The sequence below is a fragment of the Nyctereutes procyonoides genome, unplaced genomic scaffold, assembly GCF_905146905.1.
Source record: "Nyctereutes procyonoides isolate TBG_1078 unplaced genomic scaffold, NYPRO_anot_genome, whole genome shotgun sequence".
In the NCBI taxonomy this organism is placed as follows: domain Eukaryota; kingdom Metazoa; phylum Chordata; class Mammalia; order Carnivora; family Canidae; genus Nyctereutes; species Nyctereutes procyonoides.
The window spans coordinates 69,480,716-69,498,416 of NW_026575146.1; the positions used below are offsets into that span (position 1 = coordinate 69,480,716).

The 17,701-nt window shown below is 48.3% G+C and overlaps 1 protein-coding gene across 1 annotated transcript; it reads left to right on the forward strand.

The window, feature by feature from the left end:
* The first annotated feature begins 4,310 nt into the window (after positions 1-4,310).
* On the forward strand, positions 4,311-15,987 carry LAIR1 (leukocyte associated immunoglobulin like receptor 1). The gene is made up of 10 exons (XM_055311334.1): positions 4,311-4,501; positions 8,770-8,855; positions 9,215-9,250; positions 10,901-11,182; positions 13,905-13,943; positions 14,197-14,307; positions 14,383-14,425; positions 14,512-14,549; positions 14,721-14,773; positions 15,262-15,987. The coding sequence occupies exons 2-10, from the start codon at positions 8,822-8,824 to the stop codon at positions 15,406-15,408; spliced, it is 783 nt and encodes a 260-aa protein (XP_055167309.1). The 5' UTR covers positions 4,311-4,501; positions 8,770-8,821; the 3' UTR covers positions 15,409-15,987.
* Positions 15,988-17,701: the final 1,714 nt, after the last annotated feature.

Genomic DNA, 17,701 nt, shown 5'->3' on the forward strand with positions numbered 1-17,701 from the left:
TAAAGTGAAAAATGACCTTGGATGTATATACATGCATGTGTGTATGATAACAATGTATTTATGAAACTGTAAGGGAAATGTACCAGGGTTCCAGATGTTGGTTACTTTAGATGAGGAAGGAACGAGACAGAATGGGCTACCAATTTTACCAATTTTCTGGCTTCCCTACAGGATGTTGATTTCACAGGGTTTGTCTCTAGCATTCTGTTGAATTTTCTTTCTTTTTTTTTTTTTGTAAAGATTTTTTATTATTTGTTTATTCATGAGAGACACAGAGAGAGAGGCAGAGACACAGGCAGAGGGAGAAGCAGGCTCCCTGTAAGGAGCCCAATGCAGGACTCAATCCCAGGACCAGGGATCACAACTTGAACCAAAGGCAGAAGCTCAATCACTGAGCCACCCAGGTACCCCTCTGTTTAATTTTCTTGAAGTTGGGCTCTAACCATCACTCTGGTGCTGTATGTTTAACAAATCGCTCTCTGAAAGAAAATGCCTGATATGCAGTGTTTGCCGATTTCTGTAGTATAAGCACTCAAACCCTGACGCCTTTCAAGCTGCCACAGTGACCTGACGGAAATAGAGGCTCACAGTCTTGTGTCAGGATCCTGTTTGAGCTGGTGGACTCCAGCACATCATCGAATATAGCACTGAGTAAGGAGAAAATTGTATTCACAAGGGTCTAGGGCTATAGGGGTGTCAGAAAAATAAAGGTCGAGGGAGGAGCAAGATGGCGGAGGAGTAGGGTCCCCAAGTCACCTGTCCCCCCAAATTACCTAGATAACCTTCAAACCATCCTGAAAATCTACGAATTCGGACTGAGATTTAAAGAGAGAACAGCGGGGATCCCTGGGTGGCTCAGTGGTTTGGTGCCTGCCTTTGGCCCAGGGCGCGATCCTGGAGACCTGGGATCGAATCCCATGTCGGGCTCCCAGTGCATGGAGCCTGCTTCTCCCTCTGCCCGTTTCTCTGCCTCTCTCTCTCTCTCTCTCTGACTATCATAAATAAAGAAAGAAAATATAAAAGAGAGAGAGAGAGAGAGAGAACAGCTGGAATGCTACAGTGAGAAGAGTTCGCGCTTCTATCAAGGTAGGAAGACCGGGAAAAAAGAAATAAAGAAACAAAAGGCATCCAAGGGGGAGGGGCCCCGCGAGGAGCCGACCTAAGGCCGGGGCCACAGGAAAGCCCCGTCCGGGAGGAGCAGGAGCTGCACCAATCTTCCCGGGAGGAAAGGCCTCGCAGGGAGTTAGAGCAGGACCCCAGGAGGGCGGGGATGCCCTCAGGCTCCCTGGGACACTAACAGACACCTGCCCCCGGGGAGAGCGGCGCCACACCCCGAGGCCGAACTCCCTAAAGGACTGCAGTGCGGGCACGGCTGGACCCGGGAGCAGCTCGGAGGGGCTCGGGCGGAGGCTCCCCGCAGAGGGGGCTGTGCAGCCGGGAGCTCGAATCCAGCAGCGCAGGCCCGGGAGCACAGGGCACCAGGGACACAGCACAGGATCCGACCTCCCCCCGGGACAGGCAGAGGCCAGAAGGGCCCAGGACAGCAAGGACGCTCCTGCCGGGAGCTGAGCAGATCAGCGGCCCCGCCCCCGGAGCATCCAGGCCCCTGCAGGCTGAGAGCTCCATATTACTGCTGGAGCTGACTCCAGGGCTCCAGAGCTGGCCGCCGCCACTGCGGTTGTTCCTCCTGGGACCTCACGGGGTAAACAACCCCCAGTGAGCCTCACAGTGGCCTCACTGGATAAACAGCTTAAATATCTTTCGCTGAGCAGCTCCCCCAAGTGCTCACATCTGAAAATCAGCACAGCAGGCCCCGCCCCCCAGAAGACCGGCTAGACGGACAGGGGAAAAACAAATTATTGACCAAGCAGCACTGGAAAGTTCCAGGGGAAGTCAAGGGACGTACAGTATACAGAATCAGAGGATACTCCCCCTTGTTTTTTTTTTCTTTTCTTTCTTTTCTTTTTTCTTTTTTCTTTTTTCTTTCTTTTTTTTTTTTTTGCTTTTTGATTTCCGTTTGTTTCCCCCCTTTTTTCTTTTTCTTTTCTTCTTTTTTCTTTTTCTCCCTTTTTTCTTTTTCTTTCCTTCTTCCTCTTCATTCTTTTTCTCCTTTTCCCAATACAACTTGTTTTTGGCCACTCTGCATTGAGCAAAATGACTAGAAGGAAAACCTCACCTCAAAAGAAAGAATCAGAAACAGCCCTCTCTCCCACAGAGTTACAAAATCTGGATTACAATTCAATGTCAGAAAGCCAATTCAGAAGCACTATTATAAAGCTACTGGTGGCTCTAGAAAAAAGCATAAAGGACTCAAGAGACTTCATGACTGCAGAATTTAGATCTAATCAGGCCAAATTAAAAATCAATTGAATGAGATGCAATCCAAACTAGAAGTCCTAACGATGAGGGTTAACGAGGTGGAAGAACGAGTGACTGACATAGAAGACAAGTTGATGGCAAAGAGGGAAACTGAGGAAAAAAGAGACAAACAAAAGATCATGAGGATAGATTAAGGGAAATAAGTGACAGCCTGAGGAAGAAAAACCTAAGTTTAATTGGGGTTCCCGGGGGCGCCGAAAGGGAAAGAGGTCCAGAATATGTATTTGAACAAATCATAGCTGAAAACTTTCCTAATCTGGGAAGGGAAACAGGCATTCAGATCCAGGAAATAGAGAGATTCCCCCCCCCTAAAATCAATAAAAACCGTTCAACACCTCGACATTTAATAGTTAAGCTTGCAAATTCCAAAGATAAAGAGAAGATCCTTAAAGCAGCAAGAGACAAGAAATCCCTGACTTTTATGGGGAGGAGTATTAGGGTAACAGCAGACCTCTCCACAGAGACGTGGCAGGCCAGAAAGGGCTGGCAGGATATATTCAGGGTCCTAAATGAGAAAAACATGCAACCAAGAATACTTTATCCAGCAAGGCTCTCATTCAGAATGGAAGGAGAGATAAAGAGCTTCCAAGATAGGCAGGAACTGAAAGAATATGTGACCTCCAAACCAGCTCTGCAAGAAATTTTAAGGGGGACTCTCAAAATTCCCCCTTAAGAAGTCCAATGGAACAATCCACAAAAACAGGGACTGAATAGATATCATGATGACAGAAAAATAAAGGTCGGGAAGGGGGAGAGGAAAGCTGTGCCAGGAAGAGAGAGGGAGAAAGAAATCTTATCTGGCCAGTGAATAAGAGGATTTTAGATAAAATTCTCCAGGAATAGTTTTTATAAGTATCATATCTACTAATTATACAGAATTCCAATGTGTATTCAGTAACTCATTGACTTTTTTTTTAAAGATTTATTTTTATTTATTTATGATAGACAGAGAGAGAGAGAGAGAGAGGGAGAGGCAGAGACACAGGCAGAGGGAGAAGCAGGCTCCATGCCGGGAGCCCGACACGGGACTCGATCCCGGGACTCCAGGATCGCGCCCTGGGCCAAAGGCAGGCGCGAAACCGCTGAGTCACCCAGGGATCCCAACTCATTGACTTTTATGAAGGAAAATTGATGGCTTGATATGTGGTACTGAGGCAAAATTCTACTTGGAATAATCATTTTAATTTGTGTGTTTAAAAAAAATTTATGGGAAAAAAATTTTATGGGGCCTCTGGGTACCTCAGTCAGTTAAGCGTCTGTCCTTGGCTCAGGTCATGATCCCAGGTTCTAGGATTGAGTCCCGCATCAGGTATCCTGCTCAGTGGTGAGTCTGCTTCTCCCTCTCCCTCTGCCCCTTCCCCTGCTTGTGTGCATGTGTTCTCTCTCTCTAAAATAAAATCTTTAAAAAACATTTTTAAAAATGAAATAATTTTACAAGAACACTTATATATTTAGTTGGTAAAGGAATATTTAGTTGGGTAATAATACAACTTTGTAGTTAAGGAAAAAGAGGAAAGAAAAACTTTAAAGGCTTTAACATAAGTGTTTGGTGACAACAAATTGCAATCCCTTTGACATGAAGCTTGGATAGAGATGGAGCTCATGTCTGGTACTAACCAGGGGTGCAGGTTACCTGATATAGCCCTGGGTCTCCTGTGAAGAAACTATCCAGGAAACTAAGTTCTCTTCTTAGCCCATCCTGGGGACTATCAGAGAGCCCCCCCAGAGCAGAACAAAAACCATTCATTTTTACGGATGATTGCTAGCTCGCAGACTATCTAAACAGCGGTGTTGGTGCCTCCCACACCACATCCTGCACATTTTTCAGCTGTGCCCCAGATCCTACAGAAGCATTTTCACATCCTCATGTTGGTTTCCATAAGTCCTGGAAAGGACAGGAGGAAAGGGTCATACTGGCATATCCTGTCCCAAAGGGTGGGAGCCCGTGGGAAGTGGGGTCCACTGACAATGTCCTGGCCAGCCTGTTCAGACTCAGAGCCAGGATAACACCAAGTTACCGGGAGCTCGGATTTGTGTGGAAGTGGATCATCATTCATGAGCCTTCCTTGCATTGTTCACGAGCCTTCCTTCCAACAAGGCCAGAGGATCTGGACCTAAGTGGGTGAGTCAGTCCCTACCCCTAGGTTGATTTTTTTTTTTCTGAAGAGGCAGAAGTCATGGAGCACAGAGGTGTGGGCTAATGCAGATGCCTTGGGGAGGGCTTTGCAGTTCAGTCTCCTGGAAACAGCAGGAATCAGAGACATTTGGGCCTGCTAGGTTCAGATTCTGTTCTGCAGACCCCTGATGCTCAGAAATAGGGGTCTTTGAGATCTAATCAGGTACTCCCTTGGGTAACAAGGGAGAGACCCAGAGCCATACTGTGCAGAACCTTCTGAGGACCAGGATCCAGCTCAGGAACCACATGGCATCTATGAGATCATTACACCCATCAAAGTCCCAGGAGGACTGATCTCAAGGAGTGACCCACGCTGTGGTATTTTTTGAATAGTTGGGTTATTCTGATGTGAACACATATTTTTCTTAAAGATTTTATTTATTTATTCATGAGAGACACAGAGAGAGGCAGAGACACAGGCAGAGGGAGAAGCAAGCTCCCTGCAGGGATCTCAGGACCACAAGATCACAACCTGAGCCAAAGGCACACTGAGCCACCCAGGTAGGTGTCCCTTCATCTTTTTGTTTTTAATTGAGATACAATTTCCTCATAACATCGTGTGAATTGAAGGTGTACAACATGTTGATTTGATACATTTATATTGCCATAGGTTTGCCATTGTGGTGTTAGCCAACACCTCTATCATATTACATATTTACCATTTCTTCTTGTGATGGGCATAACTAAGATCTAGTGTCTTAGCAGGTTTAACCTTTAGAATACAGTTTTATGGTCTATAATCACTGTAGTGTGTTAGGGTTCCAGGGTTTATTTACCTACTCATACAAATATACACTCTTGCACAACGTCTCTACCAACCAACCCCCCCCACACACACACACAGGTGCTGGTAACCACTCTTACACCCTGTTTTTTCACTGAACTCACCTTTTAGTAACATTTCATGTTGCATCTTATATCACTGTATTTCTATAGATTTTGCCTTTGCAAACATTTAGCTTATATTTAATCAGCAAATGTTGTATATGTATCCGAATCTATTAAAGGAAACATCAGTCCAAGGAAAGGTTTTGCTGGAGGAAGGTGTGCTCTGCTTATCCCATACTGAGCCTTAACATCAATATTCTCCAGTTTGGGATAAAAATTTTAGAAGAATACAAAGGCCGAGGGGCTTTCTAAGAGGAGTGAGGGATGATAGCTACCCATCACCTTCCCTAACTAAAAAACCACCCAGAATAGCCAACTTGATAGACACTATGACCTCAGTTTTCTGAGGAGCCTATAGTACTGGTGCTTTCAGCCATTCCTATTCTAAGTTACCAACCCATCCCCACATCTTCCTGGGCATATGCAGGTATGTTGAGAGTATTAATTAGGATCCAACCAGGAAAACAGAAAGTCTTTTATGTATTTGAAGAAGAGAAAGAAGTCAATGCAATATGTACTCTGAATTGAATCCTGGCACAGGGAAAGAACATTAGTGGGGAAAAAATGGATAACATCCAAATACAGTCTGTAGTTTAGTTAATTACTGTATCAATGTTAATTGCTTGGTTTTGACAGATGGGGCCCGGTTATCCAAAATATTGATGTTAGAGAGTCTGGATGAAGGGCATGTGGGAACTCTCTGGGGCTTTGCAACTTCTCTGCAAATCTAGCGTTATTTTAGGGTAAGACGTTTGTTTAAAAAATGTTATGGAGCAAATGAATTTTTTCCAAAAAGAGGAAAAAAAGAAAAAAGATCAGTGATTGCTGGGAGGGCAGAGAGGTTACAAGGACTCTTTGTGGCAACGGAAATCTTCATGATGATGGTGGTTTCACAGCTGCCGGAGCTCATCGGATTGCACACATTTGTGGATGCGGTTTGTTTTATGGGATCATGCCTAAATAAAGCTGATTAAAAATCACTCATAAAGACTACGCAAAAGGGCAGCCCAGTGGCGCAGCGGTTTGGCACCGCCTGCAGCCTGGGGTGTGATCCTGGGATCGAGTCTCACATCGGGCTCCCTGCATGGAGCCTGCTTCTCCCTCTGCCTGTGTCTCTGCCTCTCTCTTTCTGTGTCTATGAACAAATAAATAAAATCTTAAAAAAAAAAGACTATGCAAAAAACAGAGCAGGGAGGATTTTGTTCGTGGGAGGCATTACTCCAGGGAATAAGGGTTGCAAAGCAAAGCAGGGGACCAGGCCATGATGCTGAAGACAGCTAGTGAGCAAGCCAGAGTTGCAGAGAAAGGAGGCAATGCCACCAGGAATAGATCCCACAGGGGAGAGGGAGTGGGAAAGAAGGAGGGAAGGAGACAGAGAGAGACAAATAGATCCCAGGGAGAACACACACAGAGAAAAAAGATGAGGAAGGTGCAGATTCGCGGGGCTGGCTGATGTAGGTCATTTCTCAAGAGCAAGCAGTTTTGGCCTCCTGTTTCAAAACACGTATTCTTGACAGCCCTTGGAGATGGGTGAGTAATTTCAGTTCACTCTTACAATAAAATGGAAGCTTCAGATTCTGGCCTAGCAAAGGGAGAGTCTCCCCAGACTCCTCGACCAGGGTGACCTCTGGGCTTTAGCCCTTAGCCTCCAGGATCTGCGAGGCCAGGGAGAGAAGACTTACCTCATCACCGTCAAGGTGAGAGCCAGGTTCAGCCAGCCAGCTTGACTCTGGGGAATCCCAACTTCCTTTAATTTCTGACTATTTAGCCTTCCTATAGCTTTCATATCTTTAAGGCACTTGAGATTATTCTTTAAAATATTATATCAAGCAGCTTTAGGTTTTTAAAAATAATTGTTATAATTGAAGATGGAGTGTTGGTCCATATTCTTATCCAATATTTTGACAGAAAACCTAGGATTTTACTTATTGAGAATACCAGGGAGAAGGGCACCTGGGTGGCTCAGTGATTGAGTGTCTTACTTCGGCTCAGGTTGTGATCCCAGGGTCCTGGAATCAAGTCCTGCATCAGACTCCCTGCAGGGAGGCTGCTTCTCCCTCTGCCTATGTCTCTGCCTTTCTCTCTGTGTCTCTCATAAATAAATAAATATTTTTTTAAAAAAATGAATTCCAGGGGGATGGGGTCCTTGAGTTGGTTTAGCAATGCGGGGACCTTCTACAGATTCTAGACCTCATGTTGTCCTACACCAGTTGTGTCTGCTGTTTTGTTCAAGCTTGTTGCCTCATGGCTGTAAGGTGGTTGCTACTGCTCTATCACATTGTCATGCTACAGTTATTAGTGAAGAACAGCAGTAAAGGGGCAAAGGTGTCCTGAGACCCTACATTTTTAAGGGAGAAATAGGATTCCTAGTTATTGTGGTATATTCTGCTCTCAGCATCATTGGCCATACTTGGTCATGTGCCCCACTCTGGATCAATTACTGGAAATGGGATTGCCAGATTGCCTTCACCCAAACTTTATTTCCCACCCTGCCAGCCCCAAGCTTAGAGCAGAGCCACTCCAACAGCTCTAGGTTCCTGTTAGGAGGGAACTAGTGAGCAATGACTGCTGTGTCGCTACCATCGGTGTTCCCCATGGCCATGCCTGGGAGAAATGGCTCTTCCAGGTCGGCAGAGCAGTGGACACAAGAATCTGTGCCGGGGTTCCTGTCCTTTTGGGCTCTGTGATGCATAAGTGTGCTCCTCATCCCGGTTCTGCTCTTTATTTCAGCAGAACGTTGGGTGTCCCATCTGGTCCCGCACCTGAGGTCTGTGTCCTGGCCATTCCACCCCTTGATGGGTTTTGCATATACTCGTGGGCACTCTACATTTCCCTGGTTCCAATGTCACTGGGGGAAGATGGGAAGGGAACGTAGTGTTAGCATAACATTTTTAAAGTTCTCAACATGTGACTGAGAATTTAACGAATATTATGATAGTCAATGCTGGGAGGAGGATTCTAGGCTTCCCATTTCAAATATGAGGAAATGTTGGTGTAAAGTGGCATAATGTCTTGCCCAAGAACAGATGGTCTTTTTTTGGAGCTGGGACAGATATTCAAGTCACTTTGTTGCACACATCCATGTCCTGCCTGGCCCCTGAGGTTGAAAATTAGGTTTTCCCCTCAGGGGTTCATCTGGAGATGAGTTCAGCCTCATCCAAGCATGAAGGAAGAGGCATCTTTTGGAAGCCAAGGCCCTCGCTCTGTCTCATAGTGGGACAAGTGGGAAGGACAGGGGAACATGCTTCCTCTTTGTGGGGGACTGCTGATGTAGAAACTCCATAACATGCCTCAGCTGACACATCCTGTCCCCGTGTCGGCTGCAGGCTCTATCCTACCCAGTGGCTCCAGGACGGTGCAGGCTGCAGGGATCCCGGCATGTTTCCCCATGTGACCACCTTCCTGGCCCTCAGTGAGTCCTGAAATGGAAATAAAGGGTTAGGGGGACAGTGTGGGTGGGCAGGAGATTTGGGGAGGGGGCCTGCTTCCCTTCCCAGTCCTGACCCCAGTCTAGAAGACTCCAGGATCCTGGGAGAGTGAAGTAGGTCAACACCCTACCTCCTGCCCCAGACAACCTAGGCCAGACCATGTGGGTTCAGTTCTAGAACAGAGATTAATTCAGACTCCAGAGGGGTTGGGTGAGAGAAGCACCTAATTGGAAGAGGGGGCCGGGGACTTGTCTTGAGACTATTTCAGAGCAAGAAGATGGACTGGGGTGGCCCCTGACAGAACTGGGAGTGGTCTTCTCTCTCACCAGATCCTCTCTTTCAGCGCTCTGCCTGGGTGGAGGGCTCCACGCACAGCAGGGTGAGTCTCCTCCTCATCCTTTTTGCATCCCAAAAGCAGCTCTGGACAGGATGGTGCTGACCCTGGGAGGGCCTGGGAGAAGGCCCTGAAATTTGCCCCAAATTGCAAACAATCCCCAATGTATGACCCTTGTAAACTCTCTCCCGATTCCCCACCTGTGCTTCTGACAGCCACCCCCCTAAACAATTAGAACTGTGCAGGACCAGGCTGAGCCCAGGGCTCTCCCACACAAGCCCAGACCCTCCTCTCAGCATCCCCTTGGCAGAGAGCAGAGTCGTCAAGTGCCAAGTCCCAGACACCATCCTTGATCCCAACTTCATCCTCGATACAAAACACATCACCCGTGACATGATTTTTCAAGGATAATTTTAAAATTTCACTCATTTTTGGAATTTATTTTTCATATTTTTTTCTATTTGGGGCAAAATATTAGATTTTTAGAGTCCTTTCATCATCTCTGCTCAGATCAAATAAGACCCACGAACTGCTCTTTGGTCTAGATCTGTCCCATCCTCACACTGTCCAGCTCACTTACCTCCAGATACCTCATCTTTCTTTCTCAAAAAACACCATTTCCCCTTCAACTCTGGACCTCCTCACACACTGATTTTTTTTAGGTCAAATACCCTGGCTGCAGCTCTCTGCTCAGTGTGCGTGCTTCACACTGGACACTCTGCTCTTAGCTCAGATGCCTCGTCCTTCCAAACTCCCCAAGAGGACCCCTCAATTCCCGTACTCACCCCCAGGACATGCATCACAGTCTGCATCTGTGGACTCAGACAAGTATTTGATGAGTGTCTGTCCTCCCTCAATACTCTCAGCCCCGAGAAGGCAGGGATCATGAGTGTGTTTCTCATGTTTGTAGAACCAGTGGCACATGGAGAGCATCTGTACATGGATACATAGATGCTAAAATACAGTAGAAGGAAGGAAGGAAGAAAAAAGGAAGGAAGGAAGGAAGGAAGGAAGGAAGGAAGGAAGGAAGGAAGGAAGAGAGAGAGAGTAGGCAGGCAAATGAGCAAAGAATCTCTCTCATCTCCTGCCTCCTGAGGGATTTTTTAAATTTCTTTTTATTGGAGTTCAATTTGCCAACATATAGCATAACACCTGAGGGATTTTGTAACTTTGATGCTGCCTTCCTGTTTTCAGGACTACAAAACCCCTCTTCCTCCACCACCAGCCTAGCTGAGGCAGATGGGGGTTTTTAGGAGCGTTACAAACAAGGAAGTAGAAATAAGGCTGAAATGAAAGTAGAAAAGACAGAGCAAACCCAGAGATGGGTGCTCCACAGAAGACTTGCATTGCAGACAGGAATCCTCATCCACTGAGGTCTGTGGGACCAGGTGAACTGGTGTCCCAGCACACCCCGCACTGGACTTCAGCTGGAGCTTCGCAGATTGCGCCCCCTAGCTGCGGCTAGCCCGTCCAGAGCCATTCCTACAACTCCAGACTCCTGCTTACCTTGTTCCCACAAATGACCTGTCATCCTCATCCACTGTTTCTGTCCCAGCCCACCCCACCCCCCATCAGCCCCAGAAAGTGGCCGTGGGTAGGAGCCGTCTGTATGTATGACCTCCCTCCCACCTCCCAGGAAAGGACAGGCTGTCTCCTCAGAAAGGACCCCAAGAACCTGGTCTGCTTCCCTCCTAGAGGTCCTGCCCAGACCCTCCATCTGGGCCGAGCCGGGCTCTGAGATTCCCCGGGGGCAGCCCGTGACCATCGTGTGCCAGGGCCCTGCTGGGGCTCAGACATTCCGCCTGGAGAAGGAGGGAAGTGCTCTACATAAAGATGTGAGGAACCCACAGCACGAGACGCAGGCCAGATTCCCCATCCCTGCGGTGGGTGAAGACACTGCCCGGCGCTATCGCTGCCTCTATAATAAAGATGGCACCTGGTCTGACCGCAGCAAGGAACTGCAGCTGGTGGTGACAGGTGAGGACATCTCACCTCTGCCCTCAGATTTCTCTGGGCCTGAGTGATGGCCGGATGTGGCCTTTGGATGGGTGCTCAGGGTACAGAGAGGCCAGGCTGAGTGGGGTAGACCCTGGGGGTCTAGCATTGGTCCTTCTGCCCTGGTCACAGAGGACTTCCCCCCCAACACACACACACATCTATTCTTCAGCTGGTGATTAACAATGCTTGGGGACATTGCTGGGGGGGGGGTGCTCTATGCTGGCAATCGGGCTGCAGGCCCAGCCTCCACCCCCTAGGCTTGGGTTAGGGACTGGTGAGACCACAGTGAGGGGCTGCCACCTGCAGGGCACCAGGACACTAACTGGTTGAACTACTTGTGCCAAGTGCTGTGAAAGCAGTCAATGCTAGTAGCACAGGATGTGGGAGGCACTCTCTGACCTTCTGAGAGCTCCCCCCCCCCAACTCCTCTAATGTGCAAAGCCTTGCAGGTTTCATGCCCAAAGGCACAAAGCTCTGAAGGGGTGGAACCAGCCCAAGGCGGGGTGGGGCAGACCTCAGGTGGTGGCCACCCCTTTGTGGGCAGGGTCCTACTCTTGGCAGTTCTGCAAGGAACCTGGGTCTAGAGGGACAGAGAAACTAACAGCTCATCTTCCAAACTCAGTCTCTGCGGGAGAGACCAGGGCTCTTGGTGGTTATGTCCCCACAGTGGCATTAGGTCAGGTAGAGGAAGAGAGAGCCCCTCTAGGAGAACCCTGAACCCGATGTGTGGGGGGGCGCACAGCCTCACCCGCTGCCCCATCTATTGCTGTGCAGACTGAAGTTCGGAGCAGAAGCTCCACAGTTCCTGCAGGGATTGAGATTCCAGCCCTGCCTTGGGACTCTGTATGCGGTGGTGAATCACCAAAACCATGCCTGGCCCGATTTCCTTTTGCGCCAAGGGGCAATAAGTGTACTGACCCTGGAGCCCTGTTTCAGGGATATAGGGGTTGGTTTATGCGGGGCACGGCACTCAGGTCAGCTGAGTGGGACAGCATGAAGACGTGCTGGTCTTACTAACGTGAAGGAACGGTTTTCTTCTTTTTTAAGATTTTTAATTTATTTATTCAGAGAGAGAGAGAGGCAGAGACACAGGCAGAGGGAGAAGCAGGCTCCATGCAGGGAGCCCGATGTGGGACTTGATCCCGGTCTCTAGGATCACACCCTGGGCTGCAGGTGGCGCTAAACCGCTGCGCCACCCGGGCTGCCCAGGGTTTTCTTCTCACTTCCTTGTAGTCACCAGACACCCACCTGCTGAACGCTGGCTCTATTCGGGGAAATAAGGGAAAGGGTCCCTATGCTCCGAAATTTTAATGGGAAAATTAACTAGAATGAGAAATAGAAATGTTTATATATATATGTATATATATATTTAAATAGAATGTATCTATATAGTTAACCTATATAAACATTAACTTACAATATAAAATTTCAGATCTATAATTTAAACGTATTAGAATGTATGTTTACATTATGTATTATATATACAAGTAATATAATTAATGTAATAAAATACATTAATATATTATTACATATGAATATACAGGGCAGTGTTACATATTATATAATGTCATACATTATATTCTATGTCATGGATTGCTATCATTTATACATGTAAATGTCAATAGAAATACGTACCTTATAATAATAAATATGTATGATTGAGATACAATTGAGATATATAGTTTATACACTAAAATGATTTTACATTATATATCATTAAAATTATCTAAATTAAATTATACATTTATAAGTTAAAACACAAAATTTATTTTTTAAAGATTTTTTATTTAGTTATTTATTCAGAGATAGAGGCAGAGACACAGGCAGAGGGAGAAGCAGGCTCCATGCAGGGAACCGGATGCGGGACTTGATCCCGGGATTCCAGGATCACACCCTGGGCGGAAGGCAGGCGCTAAACCACTGAGCCACCCAGGGATCCCCTAAAACACAAGATTTAAAATGTATATTTATATTTATTATATATGACAGCAGGTAGGGTCCTGCACCATGCATCAAGGACAAGGCAATGAGGGGGGATTGAGGACTCAGCCTCTAAGGCAGCGGGAGGGAGGGAGCACCGTCCAGAAGAGGCGACATGGGGGCTCAACCCTGTGCACTCTGAGGAGCCAGCAGCACCTCGGTTTGGCTACGAGTGAAATGGATGAATGGCGCATGCGCAGAGCCCAGGGCCACGCTGGTGCGGAATGATTGGCATTAGGGCACAGGAGGACGTGGAGTCTCGGCCTGTTGCTCACAGAAGGGGGGCTGTGAGAAACAGAAAGAGTTCCACCACCTCCATGGGGGCTGCTGTGAGAAACAGAAGGAGTCTCAGCAATGGGGATGTTTGCACGTGGGATGGGCATCCAGAAGCAAGCAACCGAGGGGAGGGTGGAGGGCAGGACCATCCCACACATCCCGCCAGAAGTCATTAGCCAGTTGTGACCACCGAGCCCAGGAAAAGTGGCCAGCACAGCTGAGGATCTCACTTTTAAATGTATTTAACTTAAATTTCAATGGAAGTAGGCTGGTGAGGTTATCATACAGGACAGCACGATGTAGAGCATGTCCATCCTCCTACAAAGTTCCATGAGTCTGTTCTAGAGGAGCCCCCCTTTGGGGTGCTGGCTTGAGAAGACTCAGCCTTCTCTGTCCAGCTCAGGCCTCTGACCTTCTGACTGTGTGCTTCATTACTCTTTCCTAGAAATCTCACGGGTGCCCTGGGACGACAGTAGCAGTCTCGGTGAGTGAGTGTGCTCCTTGGGGAAGGGGAAGGAATGGACTCTGGTGTTGGTCATCGTCCAGCTCTGCCAGTGCCCCCTGGACAGAAGACTTCAGCACTCAGGACCCTGGTTTTGGAATAATGCTTCTCATGTCATAGGACTATTATGCACTTCAGAGATTTTATACCTAGGTGTGTACATGCCCGGTAATGCAGTAGGTGGTCAATAAATGCACGTCCTGATAATCTGGTTCCATCTTCCCTGTTCCCCCAGGCCTGTCAACAGAGCATGTTTATATTCTTATTGGGGTCTCTGTGGCCTTGTTCCTTTGTGTCCTCCTGCTGGCCCACATCTTCATCCATCGTCAGCAACAGAAAAAACACAGTAGGTCTCAGGGAGAGGGTCGGGGTGTTGGGAAGAAGACCTCTCTTTTTAATTCATACCCCTGATTGTCCTCAGGGCCCTCCAGCAGCAAAGGTGAGGAGCAGAGGACCCAGGAGAGGTAAGGTCCCCGAGACTGACCCCGGACCTTCTCCCAGTCCTCTGCCTCCACGCAGGCCCCCAGGACTCACTGTTCTTTCCCTCCAGGGTCAGGCCGGCTGTTGACATCCAAGAGAGGACACCAGGTGAAAGGCCAGGGAGGAGGGACAGGCCTGGGAGAGGGGAATGTTTGGGAACATTCTAGGATGTTCCAGATGTAGTACAAGATTGAAAGCTGAGGCTGTGAATTTTTGGGCAAATTTGCCTTCCGAGACCCACCCCAGAGACCTGACCCCTTGTGTCTCTCTCCCCTCCAGATCTGGCTACAATCAGCAGACTTCCTGAGAGGGACAGGGAAGGGAGCATCTCCGTAAGTCCTTGTGTGCATTATCCATTGCCGCATGATAAATGAGGCTTAACAAAGTTATCTCCATTTGTTTGCTCAGCAATTTGGAACCAGGTTAGCGGAGTAGTTCTGGCTCAGGGTCTTTTTGGAGGTGGCTGTGAAGATGTGGACCAGGGTCGCATCAGCTCACCTAGGGCTGGAAGATCCACTTCCAGTATGGCACCCCTGACTGACTGGCAGGGCCCTCCGTCCCCCCCCCCCACGGGGCTTCTCCATGGCAGCTCCCCAGAGAGAGGTCACAGAGAGGGAGGGGCCGAAGCCACATTATCTTTTGTGGCATGCCCTCATTCTGACATAGCCTACTGGTCACACAGTATAGCCCTGATCCTAAGTGGGAAGGAGCTAAACAGGGGTGACCCCAGGAGGTGGGATCATGGGGGTCACATGGAGGCTGGCTACTAGTCTTCCTTTCCCACAGTCCCCTACCTTCTCACCTGGTCTCTCTCTCTCAGACCCCTACTGCAGGAGGCCCTCAGGACGTGACATATGCTCAGCTGGACCACCGCATCCTCACACAGAGCACAGCTCCAGCCACATCCCCACAGTCTGTGGAGCCCATGGCTGAGTCCAGTACATATGCAACCCTTGCCAGACACTGACTCCATGCCCACCTCGCCTCTGTTCCTAGACGCATGGGGCGTCATTCCTGCAAAAGCATGAAGTGGCCATTTGGAGGGCTTCCCAATGGAATCATCCCTTTCTGGAAAGCCATACAGTCAGAGATCCTGGAGGCAAAGCCAGTGTCAGGAGGCCTCTAGTCAACATTTAGAAGATTCATTAACCATGTGGTCCCTCCTGACATCAACTAGATCCATGGAGAGAGCCTGTAGCATTTATTTCCAAAGACCCAGATACAGATTCCTGGTAGTTTCCAGAGACCCAGCTATAGTCACTTGGCTGTTTCCAGAGACCCAGCTATGGTCACTTGACTGTTTCCAGTGACCCAGCAGTCCCACAGATGATTCTTGCAGTCCCACAGATGATTCCAGTTGTGTCCTGTGTATCCCCAACTGCCCCTAGAGGCTCCGTTTTAATTGTCCACTCAGCTGGCTCTAAAGACTTTCCAGAGTTTGGTAGTTGATCTTGAACTGGGACTATACTTGCGCAGCTAATATCTGAGACACTGTTTCCTGCACTATGCTTCTCTTTGTTCATCAATAAAAGTTTTCACAGGCCCACTCTGCAGCAGTCCTATGCACGGAACCAGAGTACACAGGTAACTCGGTCCCAGTCTCTGCTCAGAGTTTTGAGCAGAAAACAAGACAAAGAATGCATCAGTGTTTTCTGGACGAGTGTCCTAGGGATGAATGAGGGAGATGTCTGAGGGGACGTGTGCCTGAGTAAAAGCGCAGATGATACAGCCCCACACATGCCCACAAATGCATGCATGCACTCACATACACACAGACACACACCCCTGCACACGCACACGCCCACCAATGTACACACAGACACACCTACACAGGCACATGTTCACAAATGTACCCGTGCACACATATACACACAGACACCCCCCATGCCCACAAATACACCCATGCAATGTACCCACAGACACATACACCTGCACATATGCACATGCCCACAAATGTACCCATGCACACACTGTACACACAGACACATACACCTGCACATATGCACATGTTGCAAATGCATACACACATGCACGCATGCTACTAGACATTATATATGGACAGTATGAGGGAGTTCGTGAGGCCGTGATTGCACAGGGAGGGCTCCTGAGGTGTTCAGTCCACGCGAAGGAATGTGGCAGCTTTCTGCTTCCCATCCCTACTCCAGACTCATCCACACTGGCCGCCCTGCATTTTCCAAAACAACAGGACCGTCCAGCTCTAAGATCTTGTCTTTCATTGACTTTCACTCTCTCATGTCACCCAGCTAATGCTCTTTCAAATTTGGCATTGGACATCATTCTTCCTAACAGGTTTACAGCAACTCCTCCATGTAAAGTGAGGGGTATCAGCTTCCTGCAGCTGCTATAACAGGTGACCACACTCCTAGTGGGTTCGGACAACACAATTATTATCTTTTATTATTCAGTTCTGCATGTCAGCAGTCTGAAATCAATTTCTTTGGGTCCCAAATCAAGGTGTCCACAGAGCCACGTTCCTTCTGGAGGCTCAAAGGAGAGTCCATTTGGTTACCTTTTCTGGCTTCTAGAGGCTCCTGCATCCCTTCCTCTGTGGCCCTCTTTTCATCCTCAGGGAGCTCTATGACTTCTTCACGTCCTGCTCTGATTAGGACTTCTGTTTCTGTGACACCTCCTTCCCCTGTCTCTGATCCTCGTGATTACACTGGGACCACTGGACAATCCAGGATCATCTCCCGTCTCAAAATCCTTAACTCACTGACAACAGTAAAGAACCCCTTTGTCATGTGAGGTAAGGTAACGTGTAAGGCAGCACATGAACAAGTTCATCTCCCACTAGTCAGCAAAATGGTGGATGTATGATTTCCCCTGCCCCTAGAACCTCCACCTAAGAGGAGGTCAGATAGGAGACTACGGAGATTGGAGATCAGGTGCCCACAGCGACAGGTGGCCCCTGTGTGGTGCTGTGGTTGCTCACCAGCACGATACCCTCCCTTCTGGGCTCTCAGTGACACTGTCTTTCCAGCCTCCCTCACAGCTAGGTGTGTCCTGGGACAGGGGCTGTCCAACAGTGTGTGCGCAGGGGTGGTGGGAGCTGCTCCCCAGCCTGGCCTATGCATACTCTCCCTTTTTTTTAATTGAAGTTCAATTTGCCAACATATTGTATAACACCCAGTGCTCATCCCATCAAGTGCCCTCCTCAGTGCCCATCACCCAGTTGCCCCATCTCCCCACGCACCTCTGCAACCCTTTGTTTGTTTCCCAGAGTTAGGAGTCTCTCATGG